Source organism: Microcebus murinus, chromosome 25 (genome assembly GCF_040939455.1).
Source record: "Microcebus murinus isolate Inina chromosome 25, M.murinus_Inina_mat1.0, whole genome shotgun sequence".
NCBI classification, from domain to species: domain Eukaryota; kingdom Metazoa; phylum Chordata; class Mammalia; order Primates; family Cheirogaleidae; genus Microcebus; species Microcebus murinus.
The window spans coordinates 9072819-9095318 of NC_134128.1; the positions used below are offsets into that span (position 1 = coordinate 9072819).

General features: G+C 45.2%; 1 protein-coding gene across 1 annotated transcript; it reads left to right on the forward strand.

Moving 5' to 3' along the window:
• Window positions 1–6754: 6754 nt before the first annotated feature.
• Window positions 6755–9811, forward strand: SKIDA1 (SKI/DACH domain containing 1). Its single transcript, XM_012767342.3, has one exon. It carries the CDS (start codon window positions 6927–6929, stop codon window positions 9651–9653), a length of 2727 nt encoding a protein of 908 aa, XP_012622796.3. The 5' UTR covers window positions 6755–6926; the 3' UTR covers window positions 9654–9811.
• Window positions 9812–22500: the final 12689 nt, after the last annotated feature.

The window sequence follows — 22500 nt, forward strand, 5'->3', positions numbered from 1 at the left end:
CAGCCTTAAAATACACAATCCACCTTGAAAGTAACTACGAATGTCGGGAGAGTTTGTATTCCATTCTTTTTCGCTCTCTGCCCTCTTTTAGCGTAGGATTAAGTTGCCGAGCACGTTGCTGCAAGCTGTAGCCCCCCGCCTTAGTGAATCGGTCACGTTTAGGACCCTCTAAGTCCACCCTAATTCTGCCAGTAGAATTGAGGGTATTGGAGCTCTAAACTTTCAAAAGGAAAGGGGCCTGCAACTCTCCAGAAAACTTACAAATACCCTGAAATGTTTTTACCCTGTATTTTTGCACCATATCACCAAATAGTATTTGCCAAGAAATCTTAGGTATTTCTTCGAGGAAAGTATTTTTCTTTTTACGTTTATACTTAGCAATGCGCTGCTTAGACAGATGGAGTAAAAGGCAGGTTTGTATCGGCATTTAACGGAATGAGTGCGTTTTCCATAACGTTTGTTGTGCCATGTGTTTTTTAAAACACAAACAAAACACTACTACAACTGAGAAAGGAAGGAAATAGACGTTTGAATTAAAATGCTGTGGAACGACTTACAAAGAGGCGTTTCCTTGAAATTTATTAGTGTAAAAATTGGCCTCAGAAGCAAAAAGTAAGCTTTTCAAAGTTAAAGGACTTAATTTTCATTTCATGATTTCAAAATTTAAAAAAGCGAATTTTCTGGTTAGTATGTGATACTGTCAGTGTTTGGTGCCCAGCCCGATGGGCATTAGTGCCCAAACCTTGTTTAAATGTGATTATGATGTGATTTGCTGATGTCATGAATATGAAATGATACTTGTGTATCCATAAATTCGAACTTGTGATTTTTTTTTTTTTTTTGATCTCCCGCTTTTTTGTGTGTTCCCAGTAGCTGCAGCAGTAGAAGACAGTGATTGGCTCCAGTGCTCCTAGTAGGATTTGGGCTGAAGCCAGGGGAACAGAACCAGAGGATTCCCTTTCCAGAGACCATCAGGCTCCTCGTGTGTCTTGTCTTTCCTCTCTCCCCTCATGGGTGCTCAGGATTTCAGTATGGCTGCAGTAACCCATAGGTAGGCCTCAGCACTTAGTGTCATCACTTCAGTTTCTACACATTTGGCCCTCGTGTAAAATAAACAAAAACTTGGGCAACCCAAATAAATTGTGGTTCTTGATATTTGTATATTATTTAATACATGGAGGTTGAACTCTACTTTCTCAGATTTTTTTTTTTCTTCTACATTCAGGATCAATTGTGAAAGGCCCTTGTGTCTCATAGGAAAATATTGCAACAAAACAAGATAATTGGGGGGAAAGGCGGTTGCAGTAGGAAAAGTGGCTTTTCTTTGATAGCATTTAATTGGAATTAAAAGATTCTTGAGCTGTAAACATTCTTTATTTATTCAGCACACATAAGCAGGCATTGTTTTATCACCATCATAATTATGGTGTCCTTTAAACTGGCTGATAGCAGGAAAGATAAGGGAATGTGCCTGCAGATTCAGATCAAGTCTCACTCCTTTCTTTCTTTCCCTCCCTCCCTCTCCCCACCCCCCCATTCCTTCTTTGGTCACTAGGGTCCCCCACAGCCCTTGAGATGAGAAGAGCAGGAAGATTGTGGCCTAACCATTTCTTACATCATGAAAGTGATTTGTACCACACTCTAATTTGATGCAATCCATAACCTCCTTGTCTGCTATGTTTAGAACTGCTTTTTAGCTTGCAATATGTGTTATCTGAAGAGTTGCCTACTGCTCACCTGTATAAAATCTCATCCACTAGGGTTTGTTGCTTTACTTTTGTCTAATTTAGAAAGCATACTCTTAGGGCTTTTTCAGAACAAAGCCTCACAAAAACCCCTTTACCTCCAAGGATTTGCAAATTTATAAAGGCAGCATTGAATTCAAGATGGGTCAGGGGGCAAAAAAAGGGTAGAAGGTCACTGCATTTTGATTATGGGTCAGTAGACAACATGGCATATACTCTGTGTCCCAAACTTCTGTTAAAAGACAGGATTTTTAAATGCCTAAGAACAGAAGGATGGGCCCTTTTGGAGACTTGCCCTGATTTGTTTGGATGAGACAAAAAGAAAAAAATTAAGGAAAATATACTAAGTTATAATTTAAGTTGTTTCTCAATTTAGCCATTTTCTCCTCCTCTATTCCCATTTTCCCCTCCCAAAAAGCACAGGAGGTGTGATGTCAGATAAATTTAGCTAAAGAAATGTTGAGATTTTATTGTCCTCTATCCTCAACTAATTCAGCCTTATGAGACTTTATTATTAATTTAGACTTTATGTTATAAGTATTATAGTTACTTTTAGTTAACAATGCAAGGAGCTTCTTTTATTCTTTTAACCAGTAAGTTACATTGTTGAGGCCTTTGTGATGTTCCTTACTCTTTTCTGTCTGAATTCACTTTAAACAAAATGTGCCCAGCAATCACTAAAACAAATGTATATGGTGAAGAGTTAGTTGGGGGGGGGCAGGGTGATCCTCATTTAAATTATGTATGTATGGGTGAGAGCTTGGAAGGAAAAGGATTATTTTAACGCTCTTCAATACTTTAATTATATGACAGTTGTAGTGTAGAAATGCAAAAGTACTCTTAGGTTTTCCTTCAGGTTTTCAAAAGAACTTTCCCCATTAATAAACTACTCCTGCAAATTGCTATTGCATTTCCCAGCTAACCATTTAAAAGACTGTAAATGCCTTGTGCATTACTTCGCTCCAGAGGAAAGAGGTCAGACTGAATTGCAATGGTATTTAAACATGAAATACAGTGAAAATAAATCAAAATAGAGCATCTGAAGGTAAATCTAGCACATGCATATGGGATAAGTAAAGACAAATATGTTCATATCTTCATAGCCCATTACTTTAAAAACTGAAAGTGCTGATTTTTTACAATAAATGCAGAAGTAAGTGGACATTAAGAATATATTTCAATCTGTATTTGCTACTGAGGATTTTCCTTTAGCAAACAGCTTGATTTTCAAAGCTAAAATACTTTCTACAATAGTGTGTAGATTATGCATCCCTCACTGAGTAAATAATCACATTTAATTAACAAACTCAATGCATATCATATATGTGCCTAAATTCACAATAATTCCCTGGACTCAGAGGGAAGGATATATACATAAATGTTAATTTGAGTGTATCTATCCACATTTGTACATGCATTTGACAAACATAGAAGTTGATATATCTTTTCTTAAAAAAGAATTTGAATACAGTCCATCATCTGAATTGGGTTCATCTTTATAGAAGCAGCTGACATGGTCAACAAATTTATCAAAGAAACCCCCTGGCTTTTGAAGAATAGTACTTTATACATCTGGATCTGCACATCCAGGCAAAGTAAGTAAATTATTGCATAACTTTAAGCATAATTGATAACAGACACCTTTAATTTTTCATCCCCATTCTTTTGGCCGGCTTTCGCATTAATAATCTAAGCCATAAATGTTGGTAGCTATTGATCGAAATCCCCGGTGTGCATGCAAATCCATCTTAAAGTCCCCTGCCTTTCATGTGTGAGCGCTCAGGGGCCTCTCCTAGATCTTTTTATCGGGATCGACCCCCAATGTGCCTGGAGAAGACCCCGGATATGCAATGTGTGCTGATGGCCATAAGAAAGCTGTCTGTCACATTCTGTGTGTGTGTGTGTGTGTGTGTGTGTGTGTGTGTGTGTGTGTGTGTGCTCATGTGCACACTCGAGTGAGAGTTCTCGAGCTTTAACACACACAACGATAGGGAAGTTAAAGGAACAAAAGAAGGTATTAGACAAGAAGAAAGATGTGTAATAAGAGTATTAAAAATGTATAAGTGTAAAGGTGTCTGAGTGCACATACAGAGATACTCGCATAAATAGAACATACAGGCACATTTCCTAAACCCCTTGGCCTTTATCTTTCTGTTTGACCCAACAAATTATACTTTTAGTTTTAAAAAATACTTACTATGCTACTAGTTTTCAAAACCACCCATCATGCCAGTATTTTAAAGGTGGAAAGAAAGGAGGAGAGAGGAAAAGAAGGTAATTTTAAAATGCTTACTAAATCATGTTGGTATGTTCAGGAGGACTAGGAGTGTGTGTGTGTGTGTGTGTGTGTGTGTGTGTGTAAATCTTAACAGGAATGGAGAACATCTAAAACTACCTGGAAAAAAAAAAAGGACGCTCTAGCCAACCTTTTGTACTGTCTTCTCAAAGGCTTTTTCTGAGTTTACTATTTCTTGGCTGACTCTTCGGTCTAAATCTTAAAGCTGGGGGAGGGGAAGGGGCGGGGGTGGGGGTGGGAGGGAGAAGGCTGGCAGTACTATATAAATGCATCAGGAGGAATTTTAAAACGACATTATTGTCGCTGGCAATAGAAAGACTCTGGTCATTCTACTTTAAAAAACAAACATCAGCATCTGCTTTTCCTGGAAACTTCGCTTTCTGCTTAAACCTTGTGCATTTTGCCTCCTGTGAAAGTGAAAGAGAAAAACGCGGTGTGATAGATCCAGATGCAAAAGAAAGCCAACTCGGTGGATGTATTAGCTGTGACGAGGCATTGTTCATTGCTGCCTCTCGGTTACGTTTAAAGCCTGAAATATCACGAGATCCATTCAATGATCCTTCTCTCATTCAAGGGACAAAAATGTAATTTGCTGTAGCTCTGATTTCTTGGATGGAAATGCTAGCCTTAGATTTCAAAGGCAAGAACTAGACATCGCGGTTTGTACACACATTGATTAAGTTGAAGAGCGGTGATTACATCTGTGCTGAGTGCAACAGTAGTCCAGGGCTGACTTTTCAAATCCCAACCTCCTGAGTTACAGACTCTCTTAAATAGACTTCCTTAATTTCCGGATGCACTTCTTGAAATTCCCAATTCTCTTCAAAATTCCTGGGAAATTACAAAGGAGATGAGGGTGGGGGTGGGGAACCGTGGCCGAGATTTCATCTTGTCAAGCAAACTACCTTTTTGTATGTCTGATTCCTCTGTTTTTATCTCTTTTTTTTCTTTTTTGAGCCATACCTGCCTGTGCTAGCCAGACCAGAGCAGAGGAAGCTGGAACTTTTGAATGTGAAGAAAGAAATTATTGTACAATTTTTTTGCAGGCTCAGAAATATCCGTTTATTCTTTTAATCATGCGGATGTGTCTATTTTTGGAGGAACAAGGAAACATATAAATGCCTGGGTTGCATTTATGTTGTAGTTGCAAACATAGAACAGTTAAGAAGATTTTGCCGAATTTTGCAACGCAGCCAACAAACCGCCTTGGGATCGTGGTAATGCAACTGGGAAGACCCTTGCTCTCATTTGGCAATATTTTGGATATTCTTGAAAACGACACCAAGATATGCCTTAATTTGACTAAGAAGAGGTTAAACCACACTGCTATTCATCCAAAGTGATTTTGTTATAGCAGATGCTTGGCTTTCATGGAAAAACTGGGAGTTGTAGAAGATTCACCTAAACTACCAACCAAAGCATCATAGACCACTGAAATGGCCTGCATCGTACATCAGCACTTTCTTTTCATCCTTATTACGTAAAACCTCTGGAAGCACCTTGGGCGTTTGACATTTTCTTTTCTTTGCTGCAGAAGGAAGCAATCTGCTCCCTGGAATTCTGACCTGTCGTGAACAGGACCCTGGCAAAGGCTGTGCTGGGGACTCCAGGACGATCCCGCCTCCAATCCAGCCCGGTTAATTGTGAAAAGTGTACACATTTCTGGCTTATCTATGCTTTGTTATGGCTCTGACGTGAAACTACCTCCTCCCCAGCCCACCCCCCAGCAGAGAACCGAAATCCAGTTGAATTGTTACAGTGTGTCGGAGCTGGAGCCTTGAACTGCTTCCTTGGTCAAATAACTTTGTTTCTGGTTGTAAAAAGGCATTTCAGGAAAAAAGAAAAAAATAAAAGAAAAGGAAAATCCAGAGAAATTCCAAACGTAAGTCTGTACTGGGGTGGTTCACCGCGCGGGTTTAACTTTGGAGCTCCCAGCCGATCTCCTTCCCCACTCCTGTAAGGGAAATACCAGGCTATTCTCCACATTTTCGCTTAAGCTCCATTTTCAAAAGGAAAGGGGGTGGGGTGTATCTATTTTGGCTTGATAATGTTTTTTAAATGCTTTTCTTTGAAATTATAATAGCTGTATGAGTAAAATGCAAATAAAGAAAAAATAGGCAATATTTCTTTAAAGGCGAATATATGGTGCGGTTTTTTTTTTTTTTTTTTTTTTTGAAGCGTACACGCACTGCTTCTGATGAAGTCTGTGAGTCAGGCTGTTTCTGAGCTCCGATAGTTTAATGGAAAGATTTATATACCGACTGTATTATTTACTTTGGGAGGGGAGGTGGCAGTATAAGGGTATGCTAATTAGTGGGAGATTTTGGGGGGAAGGGGTGGAATATCAATTTTTATTGCATCACCTGTCAGGAGTGTCCAATCAGCGCGGGCTTTAGGGGAATTAATTGATGAAGGTGTCTCCGGACGAGCTCACTTCACTCTGTCATTTTATTTGTAGCTAAAGCAGCGGCGGGAATAGCAGCTGCATTTCTTTCCTCTTTCTGCCTTCACATTCCATTATCATAGTGCTCCAATGGAGAAGGGAGGAACAGAGGGGCCCAGGTACTGATCTGCATCGGGGACTCAGACCACCACACTGGCAGATCAGAAACCGGATGGTTTTTTCCCTCTTTTTTAAAAAAACGAAAACCAAAAAAAAAGCAAGAATCAAGTCAGTGTAATTTCATGGGGTTTTTTTCCCCCTCCCCAATAATTTCGCCTAGAGTTTGGCACTCCCTTCGCCGGGAATAACAGTCTTTGTTATTTTATTAGCAGGATGCCTTGAGACACACGCAGCATCTGGCGGAGGATTAACATACATACATGTGTATGTATGCGTCACGTATATATTTACTGCAAATGGTGGGGATCATTTAGTGCCCGAGATGGGAGACCTGAAGTCAGGTTTTGAAGAGGTGGATGGCGTGAGGCTCGGCTACCTCATCATTAAAGGAAAGCAAATGTTTGCCCTCTCCCAAGTCTTCACGGATCTGCTGAAAAACATCCCGAGGACGACCGTGCACAAGCGCATGGATCATCTGAAAGTGAAAAAGCACCACTGCGATCTGGAGGAGTTGCGGAAACTCAAGGCAATCAACAGCATCGCCTTCCACGCCGCCAAATGCACGCTCATCTCCCGGGAAGACGTGGAGGCGCTCTACACCTCCTGCAAGACCGAGCGCGTCCTCAAGACCAAGCGCAGGCGGCCCGGCCGGGCCCTGGCCGGCAAGGCGCCGCCGCCGGAGCGCGCGGCCGCCGCGGGCCCCCGCGCGGGCTTCTGGAAGGACAGGCAGCAACTTTGGCGGGGCCTGAGCGGAGCCGCGCGGCCCCTGCCAATCAGCGCGCAGGCCCCGCGCCCGGGCGCCGCCGCCGCGCGCCCCGCCGCCCATCTACCTCAGCTTTTTAGCAAGTACCCGGGCTCGCACTACCCGGACCTCGTGCGCTCGCCTTGCAAACCCCCTCTGAACTATGAAACTGCCCCGCTCCAGGGAAACTACGTCGCGTTCCACTCGGACCCCGCTTATTTCCGGAGCCTGCTGTGCAGCAAGCACCCGGCCGCCGCCGCCGCCGCCGCTGCCGCCGCCGCCGCCGCCGCCGCCGCCGCGGCCGCCGCCTACTACCAGGCGTCGGCGGCCGGGCCCCAGCCCAAGGCGGCGGCGGGCGCCGGGGCCCCGGCGAGCCTGGGCTACCGCTGCAGGCGCAGGCGCGGGCCCGCCAAGGACTGCCTGCTCGCGCCCCACGCCGGCGCCCGCCGCCTGCTGCTGCTGCCCAGGTCCTACAAAGCCAAGGCGGCCGCGGCGGCGGCGGCAGCGGCGGCGGCGGCGGCGGCCGCCGGAGCCACTTGCCTGGAGAGGTTCCATCTGGTCAACGGCTTCTGCCCGCCTCCCCACCACCACCACCACCACCACCACCACCATCACCACCACCACCACCGCGCCCAGCAGCCGCCGCCGGGGCACCACCCCCCTCACCACCACCGGCCGCAGCCCCATCTGGGCAGCTTTCCCGAGAGTTGCAGCAGCGACTCCGAGTCCAGCTCCTACTCGGACCATGCCGCCAACGACTCGGATTTTGGCTCCAGTTTGTCCAGCTCCAGCAACTCCGTGTCCTCGGAGGAAGAGGAGGAGGAGGGAGAGGAGGAGGAGGAGGAAGAGGAGGAGGAAGAGGAGGAGGGGGGCAGCGGGGCCTCGGATTCCAGTGAAGTCAGCTCGGAGGAGGAGGACTCGTCCACGGAGTCGGACTCCAGCTCCGGCTCCAGCCAAGTGTCAGTGCAGAGCATCCGTTTCAGGCGCACCAGCTTCTGCAAGCCTCCCAGCGTGCAGGCGCAGGCCAACTTCTTGTACCATCTGGCCTCCGCCGCCGCTGCAACCAAACCCGCTGCTTTCGAGGATGCCGGCAGACTTCCCGGCCTCAAGAGCAGTGTCAAAGCGGAGTCGCCGGAGGAGTGGAGTCTGCAGAGCTGGGCCCCCAAAGCGTCTCCGGTGTACTGCCCGGCCAGCCTGGGGAGTTGTTTCGCCGAGATAAGGAACGATAGGGTATCGGAGATTACATTCCCACACTCTGAAATTTCCAGTACTGTAAAGAGAACTGACCTGACAATTAACTGCCTGGCAGAGGGGGCCTCTTCACCTAGCCCAAAGACAAACAATGCATTTCCACAACAAAGAATACTCCGAGAGGCTAGGAAATGCCTACAAGCAACTCCTACTGCACACTGTGCAGATAACAACACAATTGCTGCTAGGTTCTTAAATAACGATTCTTCAGGAGCTGCAGCGAATCCAGAAAAAGATTCCAAAATCCTTCATTGTCCTGAATTTGCTACGGATTTGCCCTCTTCGCAAACGGATCCTGAAGTGAATGCAGCAGCACCAGCAACTAAAGCTGAGAACCCCTGCACTGACACAGGCGACAAGACGTTGTCATTTCTGCACAATATTAAAATCAAAGTAGAAGACAGTAGTGCTAATGAAGAATACGAACCTGACCTTATTACAAATAAGCTAAAGTGCGAGTGCAATGATACAAAGGGTGAGTTTTGCAGTGTGACTGAAAGTAAAGAGGAGGACGCCTTGTTAACCACAGCCAAGGAAGGTTTTGCATGCCCTGAAAAAGCAGCTCCTTCCTTAAATCCACTGGCTCAGAGTCAGGGCCTTTCATGCACTTTAGGTTCTCCAAAACCTGAGGATGGGGAATATAAATTTGGTGCCAGGGTGAGAAAAAATTACCGGACACTAGTACTGGGAAAGCGACCTGTCCTTCAGACACCTCCAGTCAAACCAAATTTGAAATCAGCTAGAAGCCCTCGTCCTACAGGTAAAACTGAGACACATGAAGGAACACTGGATGATTTTACAGTCATAAACAGACGCAAAAAGGTAGCCAGCAATGTAGCATCAGCAGTGAAAAGGCCATTTAATTTCATGGCAAATTTTCCTTGTCCACCATCACTCATTATTGGGAAGGATGGGGATTTGTGGCCGGCGTATTCCTTAAACACCACTAAGGATTTCCAACCTCCTCACAAGGCCCATCCTATATGGAAATGGCAGCTGGGCGGTTCTGCAATACCTCTTCCACCTAGTCACAAATTCAGGAAATTTAATTCATAAAAATGTTTTGGAAGATATTTTCTTGAACCATATTACCTTCCTTTTGTTGTAAACTGCACAGGATGGTTTGTACAAGTCCATTAATGTGTTACACCCCCTTTGGAGTCCTGGTTTATCGCATTTTGAAGACAGAAATCGGATTACTTTTTTTTTTTCATTGCGGGTTTTTTTTTTTTTTTTTTTGGAGTAGGGTGGGGGCGGGGTGGGAGAAGGGTTGGTTTACATTCCACAGACTACTTCAGGCTAAAGACTCAAGTAAAACTCAGTTATTACGGTAGAGCTGGAACACTTTACTGTTTCAATGCTAATAATGCACCCGGTACCTCAATTCAACTGCTACAAATAAATGTCAAAAGGTTGAATAATAAATATTACAATGAGCCATTAAGTTTATGCACTAGATTTCAGACCTGAAAGTGTAACTGTTAATTCAGTGAAAGTTTGTTAGGTTACATAGTTACACAGTGAGGTAGCAAGAAGTTTCTGTGAGCCCAAAATGTTATTTTCTGGAGCTCTTGTTTGTGGGGTATCTTTTTCTTTTGACTCCCCTCGTTTCCTTTTCAAGAGTAGTTGCACTTAACTTTTTTATTTTTATTTTTTGAGCAGAAAGATTGGGGTGTGAGTCCTGATTGAATGCTGGTAAAAGCTGCCTCATATATACTGAGTAAAATAAATATGGAATTGTATAATTTTTTTTTTTTGGTAAAGGATGTGATTTCACTTTTAAAGCCACTCCTTGCAATTAGAAAAGTCCTTTTTGTGTTCTCACCCAAAGGTTTTAAAGAAGGTGACTCTTACTATTGTCCTGCTTATCTTGTGGTCTGAACATGACTCTTCAAACTCACAAAACAATTAAAATATCTGTCTTAATTGCAGGATATTTTATGGTCTAACTCTTCATAATGACAAAGCAGTAAATACAACCAAGAAAAAGAAAATGAGGGGTCAGAGTTGCAATACCCTCAGTGAAAAATAACAGTTATTTCAGGGCTTTTTGGTACCAGAACTCAGGCACTTGGATTTTATTACCTTATACTTTTTCTGCATCTCTCTATACTTCTGTTTCCAGACCATCCTGTGTATAGAGCAGGAGAGTTTCTACTGCAAGTGACAATCAGAGGTGACTATCTATATTTGCACTTAAAATCAAAATAGTTCAACATGCAAATGCTAGGGTCTAGCCCTTGGTAAGGGCCATACTGGTGTACTGTGTTGTGATGATAGAAGCAGTAAATCAAAATTATGGAAATTTGCACTGTTGAAAAGCATGCTTTAGCTTTATTTTCAATTAAAAACACTGTTAAAAATTCCTGGTTCCATACATTTCTACTTATTCCAGATTGAAGAACGGTTAACAGGATTGAATGGTTTTGTTGACATTTTCACTTGTAATGTTTTTTGCTTGAAAGAACTGCATTTATTGGGTGTAGTGTTTTGTTGTAATACTATGTGATGAGGCCAGTCAGGTTCTGTGCAAAAACACTGGTGGATTTCTTCCTAAATAACAACAAAACTTTACAAACTTGTTACAAATCAAGTATAAGAAGTTTCAGATTTAAGAAAATGAAGCAGGGATCAGTTGTTATTTTAATGAACATTGAATCTAATAATTTTTGGTCCACCTCCCTTAGTCTGACAAATTATATATCTCAGGTCCTTGCTATCCTAAATCTCAGAAGTTGCATCTATAGATCATAAATCACAAAGCAAAACAAAACACCAATGAAATGTTTACTGTGTGAATTTAAGTCACTATTTCTCATGGAAATTCAGTGTTTTTTTTTTTTTTTTTAACCTTTTAATTCCTACTCCCTTTGAAATTTTCCTTTTGTCCATAAATGTTTCTGATAGATCTGGATGGTCTCAGCCCCTAATTGCTGAATATGCTCTGTGGTTTTCCTCTTATTGTAAAGGACAGAGGCTGAAAATACCTGCATCCAAATACATTTGGATGGAGTAAACAGATGCTTTGAACTGCCTCCCTTCCTTTCCTTCTTGAATGTTGCCAGATGTAGGTTCACTGGATCCTTTTTTTTATTGGAATGGTAGATATGGTCAGAGCAAAAATTTCGGGGGTGTTATCCTTGAATTCTTGTTTGTATATAATTCCAAAGACCAGTCCATGTTACAGTTAAAGTGTGTATAATTGGCTTCATGGTCTGAGTTCTTTCCTCTTTGGAACACAATACAGAATTTAGGTGCAGTAAGTTGTCCTGAAAAATCAGTCTGTAAAAAGTGTGACACACACACTAAAAGTCTGTAGTTCCTACTCACTAATTACTGCTAAGTTAAGAAAGTTCAAAGGACGGTGACTACTACATTTATACTAGTACTTTTCTTGTTGGCTATGGACTCATTGTTCCTAAAATATAAATTGAAAATATATTTGAAGTCTACAGATCTTGGGTGTGAGAGGACCATAAGATGGAATAAGCACAATTTAAAACAAGTATACCCTATGGAATTTCTGACATAAAATAATGGCCTCCAGCTTTGACACTTGGTCTGCAGCCCTCAGAGAATCAATAGTTTCAGTTTTATAGGAGCTGGAGAATGAGCAGCATGGAGGCTGAGGCATTCCAGAGTGATACTATCAAAAGGAAAGAAATTAAATAGTCAACACAAATTTCACCCCACAGTACTACTTATAAGCCAACCACAGCAAGACCTGAGTTGGGGCTTTGGTCAGGAAAGTGTACCAAATGGTATGCAGTAACTTGCAAATACAAGGTATTCTTTCAAATTCTAGTAGCCCCTTAGTGGTTTTCCCATTCTGCTGTGGGAATTATTCTCAGTACAGCTTATTTTATTTTGGTTGTTTTATGATTAATGACAATATCTAGATTCTTAAAGCTGCTATAAATGTCCCGTTTGTTCAAAAAAAAATAAGCCTTATTGAGAGAAAAACAAAAGTTACCTCCATTGATATATTGCATTTTTACATTTAAATGTTTTCAGGGAATAGAATTAAAAAGAAAAAAAAAAAAAACACTATATGGCTCCAGGGTCACTGATTGCTGTATTTAAAGCTCAACATTCACAGACAGGAGTAAAATACAGGAAAAGGCTCTTTCTCTAACTTTTTGGGAAAACAAACTTACTTCTGGTCTCCTATAAAAGTTATTTCCTGATAAGACAGTGAAATGAAGATTTAATTATTTTTTTAAGAGATGTGTGTACTCTGTCTTCCACAGTCAGGTTATCTGCCTTTATGGAAAATGCAGCTTGCTCTGTCTCAACTATTTACTTTTTAAAGTGGGTGTTCTTTTCTACTGGCTTATTTGATTACAGTGGAGTAATCTCAATAATGGTTGTTTATTTGAAAATCAACAACAAGGAGCCACCACTAAACGGCAATAACACAAACTAGATGGGCTGGTGTATGGATTTTTATCTTATCCGAGTCTGGGTGACTTTCAATGGACTAGAAATTCCTCAAAGTTCTAATCATCAAGAATTGGGAGTTTCTGCTGATATGAGAATGATAGTTTTGTTTGCATGCAGGAAGAGAGGTAGAAACTAATTCCTCAAAAGCATTCTTTCTTTCAAAGAAAACAAAAACAAAAATCCTTCATGGTAAAAAAAAAATAATTTTTTAAAAATAAAGCATTAGCATCTACAAAAGAAAGAAAATGTGGTGAGTTTTGCTTCACCTTGAAAATAACTTCCTGCTGAGAAGGATGTGAAAAGAGAGTTCGCAGAGCCAAACTGGGGTGGGGGGGGCTCCCCATCAACTAACCTCAGGAAATTGGCAAGGAGGAACAGGGCATCCATCCACCTTGGAGAGTCTATCCGGTCACCCCAGTCATCCCTAGGATTTCCCTCTTCCCTAGAAGGAAGAACTATTTTTAATGCTAGCTTTGGTTTTGGTTTGCTTCCTAGGCCAAAGGGCATTTTGCAAACCAGCCTGGGGGGTGGGGACACAGGGCAGATCTTTAGGGCAGATCTAGGAGGTGGGGGAGGGCTGCATTTTACCTGTTTGGCAGGCCCTCTTTTGCTTAAAAAAAAAAAAAAGGAAGGAGGGCCCAGCTATCATTCTTTGCCCATGCCCTAGGCCCCCGCTCCTCTCTCGCTCCTTTTCAAACTGTGGCGGCCTCACAAGCTCCTACTTTAAAAGGCCTGAGATGTTTTGCATGAAGCCCTCACAATAGGCGTTGAGGGAATTGACAGTTTCAAAAACAAGGCGTTCAGTCCTTTCCAGCTGCCGGGCCCGCTCTCTCGCACCCACTCCGCGCTCCTCTCTGCTGGTGGCGTCCTCGGAGCGCGCGGCCAGCCCCCGCCCCGCCGGCCCGCTCCGGCCGCCCCACCCCGCCCCGGCTGTGTTTGTAAACAGGGGTCAGTGGCCGGGGGCTGCTGGCGCGGGCTTCGGCCTGGCGGGCTGCGAGGCACGGCCGGCCCGGCTGAACGGGCGCGGGGCTGCGGGCGCGGGGCTGGCCGGGGGCCGAGGGAGTTTCGGGGTCCCCCGCCCCTCGCTTGCCCCCGGCCCCCGAGCTCCGGGGCCCGCGCTGGCCGGGCAGCCCCGGGCTCTCGGGCCAGGTCCGCCACCGCCACCAGAAAGATGTCTAAGTGCCGCCATTTTGCACGGTGGCAAACAAATTTCTTTGTGACTTTTGTTTTCCCGCTCAGATCTTGCTCTGCTCCGAATGGGCGACGGCCTCGCTCCCCCGGGCGGAGGGACCGCGCACCCCGGCCCCTCTGGCGCGGCCTCACGCGGGCGGCCTGGCCTGCGGGGAGCAGGGGCGCCAGGGCGCGCGGCCCGCCTCGGCCCCAGGTCGGGGGCGGCCCTCGGGGACCGCGACGCCTCCCGCGCTGGGCTCCTTTTGTGCGTCGCGAAGTCGTCGCCCACCCTGGCACAGGCACACGCCGCCTCGCCGTGTCTCACCTTCTCGCCCAGGCCTCACCTCTCCTCCCCAGGCGAATGGGGCCCAGCTCTTTGCGCCGGGCGGAGGGCCGGCCAAGGCCTCCAAAACGCGCGTGCGGGACGCAAGTGGCAACGGGCTGGGGCTTCGCCACTGGGCCCGCGAGGCCGCGACCGCCTCCCGGGAAGGGGCCCGAGACCAGAGGCCCGGGTGCGGGGAGGGCGCGGGGCACAGGCAGGGCCGGGGCGACTCCCAGAGTGGCAGGACGTGGTGGCGCACGCCTTGCTTGCTTTGGCGCCGTGATCCCGTCCCTTGGAACCTCTCAGTGCAGCTGCAAGTGGAGTGATGGCCTGGAAACGGGAAACGTGAGACAGTGACCTGGAAAACCACCCTCGGTTGGGAGGTTGGAGTGCAGCAAGGCAAACAAAGCTGCTACTGGGGAAGAGGGGAAACAGAGGTGCGCCGCAGCCAGGTCACAGGAAAGTGCAACAAGCTTGTTTTCCCGGGTGTTTAAAATGCAGCCCCAGTTGTAAAGTGTGTGAAATTACGCACTGGTCTCTTAAAGAGTGCCTAATTTATAGTAAATAGCAAGGTCTTTGTAAATGGCTTTATTATGTTGTTTCTTGTTAATTGTTGAGAAAATCCCCATTGTTGAGTGTGAAAGGCTTTATGAGCTAACCTGGTCCTCGGCGCAATCAGAGGGCAGTAAATGGCCGCTCGGCCTCTGGGCCCCGCGCGGAAGCGACGCCGGCCGGGACGCCGCGAGGACCCTCTGGCGATGCCGCCCGGCCTGGGAGGAAAGTGGCCAGGCCTTCCAGGGCTTAATTAATGAGACGGCGTGTTTGGAACTCGCGGGCCCCCACGAGCAGCCGGTTGAGCGCGCGGGGGGAACCGGGCGCGCCGGCGGAGAGGGCCGCGGGAAGGCGGCGCGGCCCGGGCTCCCCTCTCCGGGCACAGGCCGCAGGGGGTCGCGCCTCGACCGCAGGCCCGGGCGCCGGCTCGAGCCGCGCTGCGGTGGGCTAGGATCTGGGGCTTTGTCTCCAGGGGCTGGGAGCGCGGGCTCAGGCCGGGCCGGCCAGGCCTGCGGAACCCCCGAAAGTGCCTGGCGGGCCGGGGGACTGGAGGGGCTGCAGGAGGAGCAGGCTTGGGGAGAGGTCCAGGCCCCTGCCTGGGCCTCTTGCCTTTTGTTTAAAGCGATCTTTCTCTCTCTCTCCTTTCTCCTCTATTCTTTCTCTCTCCTACCCCCTTTCTTTCCCTCTTTCTCTCCCTCTCATGCACACACACACACTCTCTCTCTGTCGCTCTCCATTAGAAACCTCAAATGGACTCAGAATACAGGAGAAATAAGAGGGAGGGTTTTTGGTTTTGTTTGTGTTTAACAAGGAAAAGAATTTCTTCTTTAGTCTAAGATAAGACATTCCTATCTCCTTTCCCATCTCCTCCACTTGCCGTCCCAGCCAGTTGGGATTTGGGAAGGGCAGGGGCAAAGCCAGGCAGCGCTGGGTTCCCTGGATTGACTTTGAGGCGAGGACCCGGTCGGTCCCGCAGGCCGGGCGGAGAGCGCCTCCCTGGCTCGGCCCCGCGGCCTTTCCCGGGTCTTAGGGCCCGGTGGGTCCGGGGAAAAGCAGCAGCCGCCGCCTCTGAGCTCTGGCAGAGCAGCTGGGGGGAAGAGAATTCCTTCTTGAGCCTTCCCTGGCGGAGGAAAACCTGGGTTAGGTGGGCGGGATGTGAGGGTTTGGACATTAGCTAATGCAAATCACATGGAAATGTTAATTCCAGTCGGGAAAACCTATATTCAGCTATCTTCCTTCCCTTCCAAGATGGCCCTCTGCGCACTCTCGCTCTCACCAAATTAGCTATTACGTGAAATTCCCCTGGGTTTAAAGCACTTGTTTCGCGGATTCGCGTACAACCCATATTAACTATGCACTTTCTGCTATTCCTCTTGTGACTGTCCCTGCCTCTTCCTTCTTTGCGGAGAGTATGATGCATTTTATTTTAGCCCAATCGATGCGTGCAAATACTGGGATAACACAACCCACACTTTCTGCGGTGGAGGCTGTTTTCAAAATTGAGTTTAGGGATCAATACTAAGTCGAAATGCTCCAAATTGCATGAATTCACCAAATTCAAGCCTTGGGCTCCCAAGCCCCTTTTCCTGACTGATGAACGCACTCCCAGATAGCTGTGGTTCTACTGTTCCTGCCTCTCAAAACAGGATGTTTTCATCCTGTGTATTTGGCTGTCCCTAAAGATCATTCTGGTTTGCTTGGAAAAACACGACCCCAAAACGTGCGGTGTTAAACCCTTATCAATGGCTTCCGTGCGGGTCTCCTCTCACATTTGCATTACTGACTGCCACTCTACTTTATTTTCATCGGACCTAACAGCAGCACCTAGTAGTACCAGACTGGGTGTTCTGAAAACGTTTGCCCAACTGAATAAATGCTTTACTGGTCAGGAGGCAGCCCTCTCCCGTGCCACTACTTGGCTCCCACGACTTCTCCGCCCAGAGCCGAGCTGCCTGGGTTGCAGCACAGCCAGCTCTCTATTCTTCCGGGCTGGCCCTGGCTGCAGGGCGACTGGTGCCTAACTGGGGGGAAGGGCAGTGGTTGTCCCCTCGTTGCAAGGGACGTTTAAGGCCAACGAGGTGTTGTGTGTGGCAGTGGTGGTGGGGGGTGTCCTGAAAGAGAATTAGGAGAGCCTGCTGCCTACAGATGTGTATAATCTGAAAAGAATACAGGGGAAACAACCCTAGCACCTAGGATGCTAGGGTATCCCCGGTTCCTTAGCTCCTGCTGCCGGGATTGTCCTGCAGGTTAGATAACTGGAACAACACAAAAAATTAGGTGGAGAGAGAGTAGCATCCTGCCTAGATTGCAGCTGGAGCCAGTCCGATCCAGTTCTCCATCTGATCAGTGCCATCAATATGATGATCCAGTTGTTCATCTGATCAGGGCCATCAGTACGTTTGTGCTTGACTCTCTCTGGATGGAAAAGCTTAGCAGCAAGTAGACTTAGACCCTGAACTACTGTGGCCAGACTTGCAGAGAGCAGCTGTGTGCAGGTCTGCAAAGGCCCTCTCCAGCCCACATGCACGGAAGGAAGGGAGGGAAACAGAAGGGGAAGCACCCAAGTGGCTGCTTGCCCTCCTCTCCAAGCCACCAAAAAACAAAACAAAACAAAAACACACACACACAAACAAACAAACTCAGAATTTTCCTGGAGACCGGGCTATTGGAAAAGCACGTGTAGGGCACCAGGAGGTTGGAATATAATTTCCATTGTTAGTGCTTGCCCTTTTTAAGATCAGCTTAAGTGAGCTCCAGGAAAAACACAATACTTGTGGTAAGTGATGAGCAGTACAAAGGAAACCCAGTGCGCTAAGCTAAGGCAGCAGCCCTCCCCCTCTCTGTGAAAGTTATATATATGACACATATATGTGAGAGATCTTAGGGCTACAACTTGGTCAGGCAGGGGCTTCAGTCTCTGAAAGGGCCTAGGTTCTTGGATTGCTCAGGAATAAAGGTACATTTTATAGTCACTCTCTCATATCTCTCTCTGTTTCTCTTTTTCCCTCCCTTCAAATGAACACTCTGATTGTAAGTGGTGCAAATTTCAGAGATTAGTTTTCTTCCTCTGCATTGGGTCCAAACATGCAGACCAGTGGATGGTTAAGCTTTCAGATGCTTAGTTATTATATGCATTCAAAATAAAACCAGCATGACATATAGTGAGAATTGCCATGAACAGGTTTATTTACCTTTCTTCCCTTTTCCTTAGCTTCTTTTTTTTTTATGTCTTCCTCACTCTCTCAGCCTTGCCCATTCTTCCCTTCTCCCTACCCAACCTTTGCACCCAGGTGAAGGCTACATTCGAAAATACCAATATTCAGTAATATTTTCTCCAGTGGTGGAAAGAGGGTAAGATCCGGACTTAAGCCAATGCTGAGAGAGGCAGTCTGGGAGCCGGGACTCAGTGCTCTTGAGCTCCCTTGCTGGGTTGAGGGGCCAGGCTTTCCAGGCTCTTGTTCTGCATGTGCTGAGCTATTCTGGTTAGGCTATAAAAAACAGCATGTATCTCAAGACCAGGAGAGCTCCACTCCATAAACACATGGCTATGGTTCTAACATGGAGTACATTGCCAGATGCAAATGTAAAGAGACGCTTTTAATTTTGTTCCAAGTGTTATACATCATATGGCAAATTGGTCTTCAGAAAGCTGATCTTTATTTTTTCTGTTAATAATAAAGACTTTTTAAACCTTAAACATATATGATTGAGAATTAAAAGGGTATATACATCACTACTACCAGAATGTTTCTTATCTGATTTTAAAAACAGAGGTGGTACTTTTTCCCCCCTAAATAAGAAAGATTTTTAAGTGGAAGATCTTGGTTAACACTCGAATTGTTCAATTGTTTTGCCACTCAGATGACTTTCAGAAAATACTAAAAAATATTCTAATCCTTGTGTTTTTATCCTTTTTCATTTTCATGTACTATAAATTTAAAAGTAAATTAGGGAAATTAGTTCTATACTCTTGCCACCTTCTTTAGAGAAACTATCTCTGAAACATCTACTTTCCCTAACATGTACAATTCCCTAACATCTACATTCCCTAACATATACAATTCCGTCTATATTTGTAATTTAAGGTTACTATTAAATAGGAGGAAAACAACTTATTTTGTAGAACTTAAATGGAAGAGAAATATAACTTATTTTGTAGATTTAGAGAGGTTAACAGGGTTTCTAAAATCTTGTCCTTTCTGTCAATCTCTAGCTGTTTATCTGAATAGGATCTGATCCTACCACACATGAGGGCTACATATAATATCCTGACACAACGGAAGGATTTCTAGATGAATTGGAAGCATCCTGATGGGGAATTTCCTATCTCTTCCTGTTTTGAACCAATACTTAGAATATACTCCAAGACTGATTTAAGATGTGGTCTCCTTCAAGAAAAAAAAGTGCAAAAAATTGTTATCAAGAGAAAGAAAAGCAGGAAATCTTTTGTAAATACTGTTGGGATTGTAAATACTGTTGGTCCCAGTTACCTGCTATAATGTGAATGGGATCATTATGGCTGTTCCATTGACAAGGTTTCTTCATTCAGGATCCTGGCCAAAGGAATGGCACGTCAATGTGCAAAATTCTAGCCAAAGATAAGCCATTACAATGGAAATCGCGATGTGCAAAGTCTCATTGAAGCCAATGAAATTGAGTGTAATATCCATACAGCATTCTCATCTGCTTGCTCCAGGATTTAGTATGCGGCTCTGCATTGAAATGAGATTATGCATATAAAATGCCAATATAGAATACACTGCCCAATAAAACATTAGAAAAGCAACTTACAGCCCATATACATGGACTTTACTTAAATTTGAACTTCATGTGCAAGATAAACCACAGCGCCATCAGAACACTCAATCTACAAAATGTCCTCACTCTGGTTTTTCATGCTTGTTTCTGCATGATTCTCCCAACCCCCCTCCTATCCAAACACAATTCTTTTAAGGGCACTCTTCAAATCATCTAACAATTCCCAAAGGGTATTCCAGGAGTCTCTTAAAGTGTCTTTCTAAATTAAAAGGCTCCAAACAATTTAAGTGCATTTTTGAACCAAAAATATCAGAAAGTATTCAGACTTGCAAACCTATGGATGTGTAACAAGAAGAAAGGGACCAAGGAGAAAATGCCCCCACAGTGGATTACAAGGTTATGGGACAGGTCACTAGGAAAAGGAAATAAAACTGAATGTTAGGTTGGGCTTGTAAATTATGTACCTTTCAGGGAAAGAGGTTTAAGGTCTCTTCACTGAAGGGTTTTTTTCCCCATCCATTTTGCTATTAATTCTTAACTCTTGGTAGGCAGTTCTTTAATGAGGTTGTTTGTGGCTGGTTAATTTTCTCCAATCTACTGAGCTCCTCATTTTCGCTTTTAAGTGCACTGCTGCCTAGAGCTTTCAGTATTTTCCATACTAGAAGAAAACAGAATAAATGGTGAAGTTGCCCGGCTGGGCTGAGAATTAAAGGCGTTATGTGGACAGATAAACAGAGGGCCCAGACAGATGGGAGTGGGAGTGTAGAAGCCAGGCTAAGTTGAGGGCATGAGGGAGAGAATTTGGTCTTAGGAGAGCAATGACCCTAGGAGTGTAATATATTAAATATTGCAGCGATCGATTTCAATACCCCAAGTGGACACGGGAATAAAAATTCACCAACAAGCTGAAGTGATTAGGAATGCTTTGTTGCGAGGGAAAGAAATGTGATTTTCTGCAGATCCTTTTTGTTCAGGTTAGAAGAGGCCTGGGCAATCCAAGTGTAAGCCCTGGACTCCCAGTTTGGGATATAACCCTAAAGGTTAGTCATATCTCAATGATGCTTCTGCTTAGTGAAAAGATGAGCCTTTGTACCAAGGGGGATTAAATATCAACCTCAATTATGGGCTGGTCACTCCAGGAGCTTTCCTCCCAAATCAGAGAAGAGTACATTTTGGAGAGGCTGCTCCTTTCCTGTGTATTAGTCTTTGTTTCAGCTCTGGGACAAAGAAGTTGCTTTTGCACAATTCTTCTTTCATTAAAATCCAGGGGAAAATGCACAATATGGTTTACAGAAGGTTGATTCACAATAGCGGGACATAAAAAAAGCCTTTGGTGCCATGCAGGGGAGACATATTTTTGAAATGTCATTCTGGGGACAAAAGTATGAAACTGTCATCCATACCGGCACAAATACCCACTGCCACACATGATTTCGTTTGTGATTTCAGAATCGGGTGGGATTTTTCTGTTCTGTTTTTCTACCACCTTCGGCTCTCAGACGGCCATGCTACGAACTCTGTTCTCTCAGTCCAGGAATCTGTTGAGGGATTTGGGGTAGTCACTGTGGAGGCTTGTTGGATCGGGGGGATTGTTTTCAGTCACAGCCTAATGGGCAAAGCCTGGGCTCTTCACACTGGGGACACCAAGTCTGCTGCTAGGGACACACTGCTGGATGGCTGCATGCAGCAGCAGCGGCAGCTGGTGCAGCTGCCTCCGCCTTCAGCGTGGCTGCTACAAATCTGGGAAAGAAATGCAGCATCATACAAAGGATTTCTTTAATGAGGATGAGTTCCTCAGAGTGACTGTGGCCTGTGGCTGCTGCTCATGACCCTCTTTCCCTCTACTAGATATTTTCTTACCCGTTGTATCCTCCCTTACACACTAGCCTGGGGTTGAAGAAGAGCCCCCCGACACCCCCAGGAATGTCTCTGATAACCCAGAGTCTGATTTCTATTTTACCCAGGTGCGTGAGTGAGGATGGACTCAGAAGGTCTGAGTCAGGCTGCAATTGCAGAGTTGGGCAAAAGCAAGCACACACATATCTGTATCTATGTATCTCTGTCTCTTTAAATGTATATCTCCTCTCCACGTTGTCTTCTAGGTCTTGTAGTCTCATCACAATGACGACTGGGTCTCACTTGGAGTATGGTCCTAAGGATTAGCCATATTTCTCCACCAGGATCTCCTTACTAGGGAATGGTTGAGGCAGGAGAAGGAACTCTGAGCCTCCCCATTTCTTCTGAATCTAATTTGGGCTGACCGTGGCTGGGTTAAGGCTGAGATTGGTTTTGCAACAGAGCACTTAGATTCCTGCAGCTTGACTCTCCCAGGCTTTCTGTGGAGTGATGACTGGCTCCAGGGAAGCTATTATGCCCTATAAAGCGGTTTATCTCCCTAAAGCTGCATAGCTCCTTCCTCTCTTCAGCTTGGGGAGAGAGGTAGGTTAGGTCCAGTCAAGTGCAGGAGTAAAATATTACTCAAAAAAGTTACTTTGAGAAGCTAGTCATTCAAAGTGGTTCTCTCTTCTTGAGTGTGGGAAAGATGGAGTCAGGGGCAATTTGGGTGAGAAAGGAATTGTTCCATCTTGCTCTGATCACCTTTGACCATCTTTTATTCTGTATCTCCTTGCTTTCTTCTTCCTCCTCCTCCTCTTCATT

Bases quoted from the DNA above. Each gene is read 5' to 3' on its own strand.
- SKIDA1 (XM_012767342.3), top strand. From the start codon at position 6,927: ATGGGAGACCTGAAGTCAGGTTTTGAAGAGGTGGATGGCGTGAGGCTC.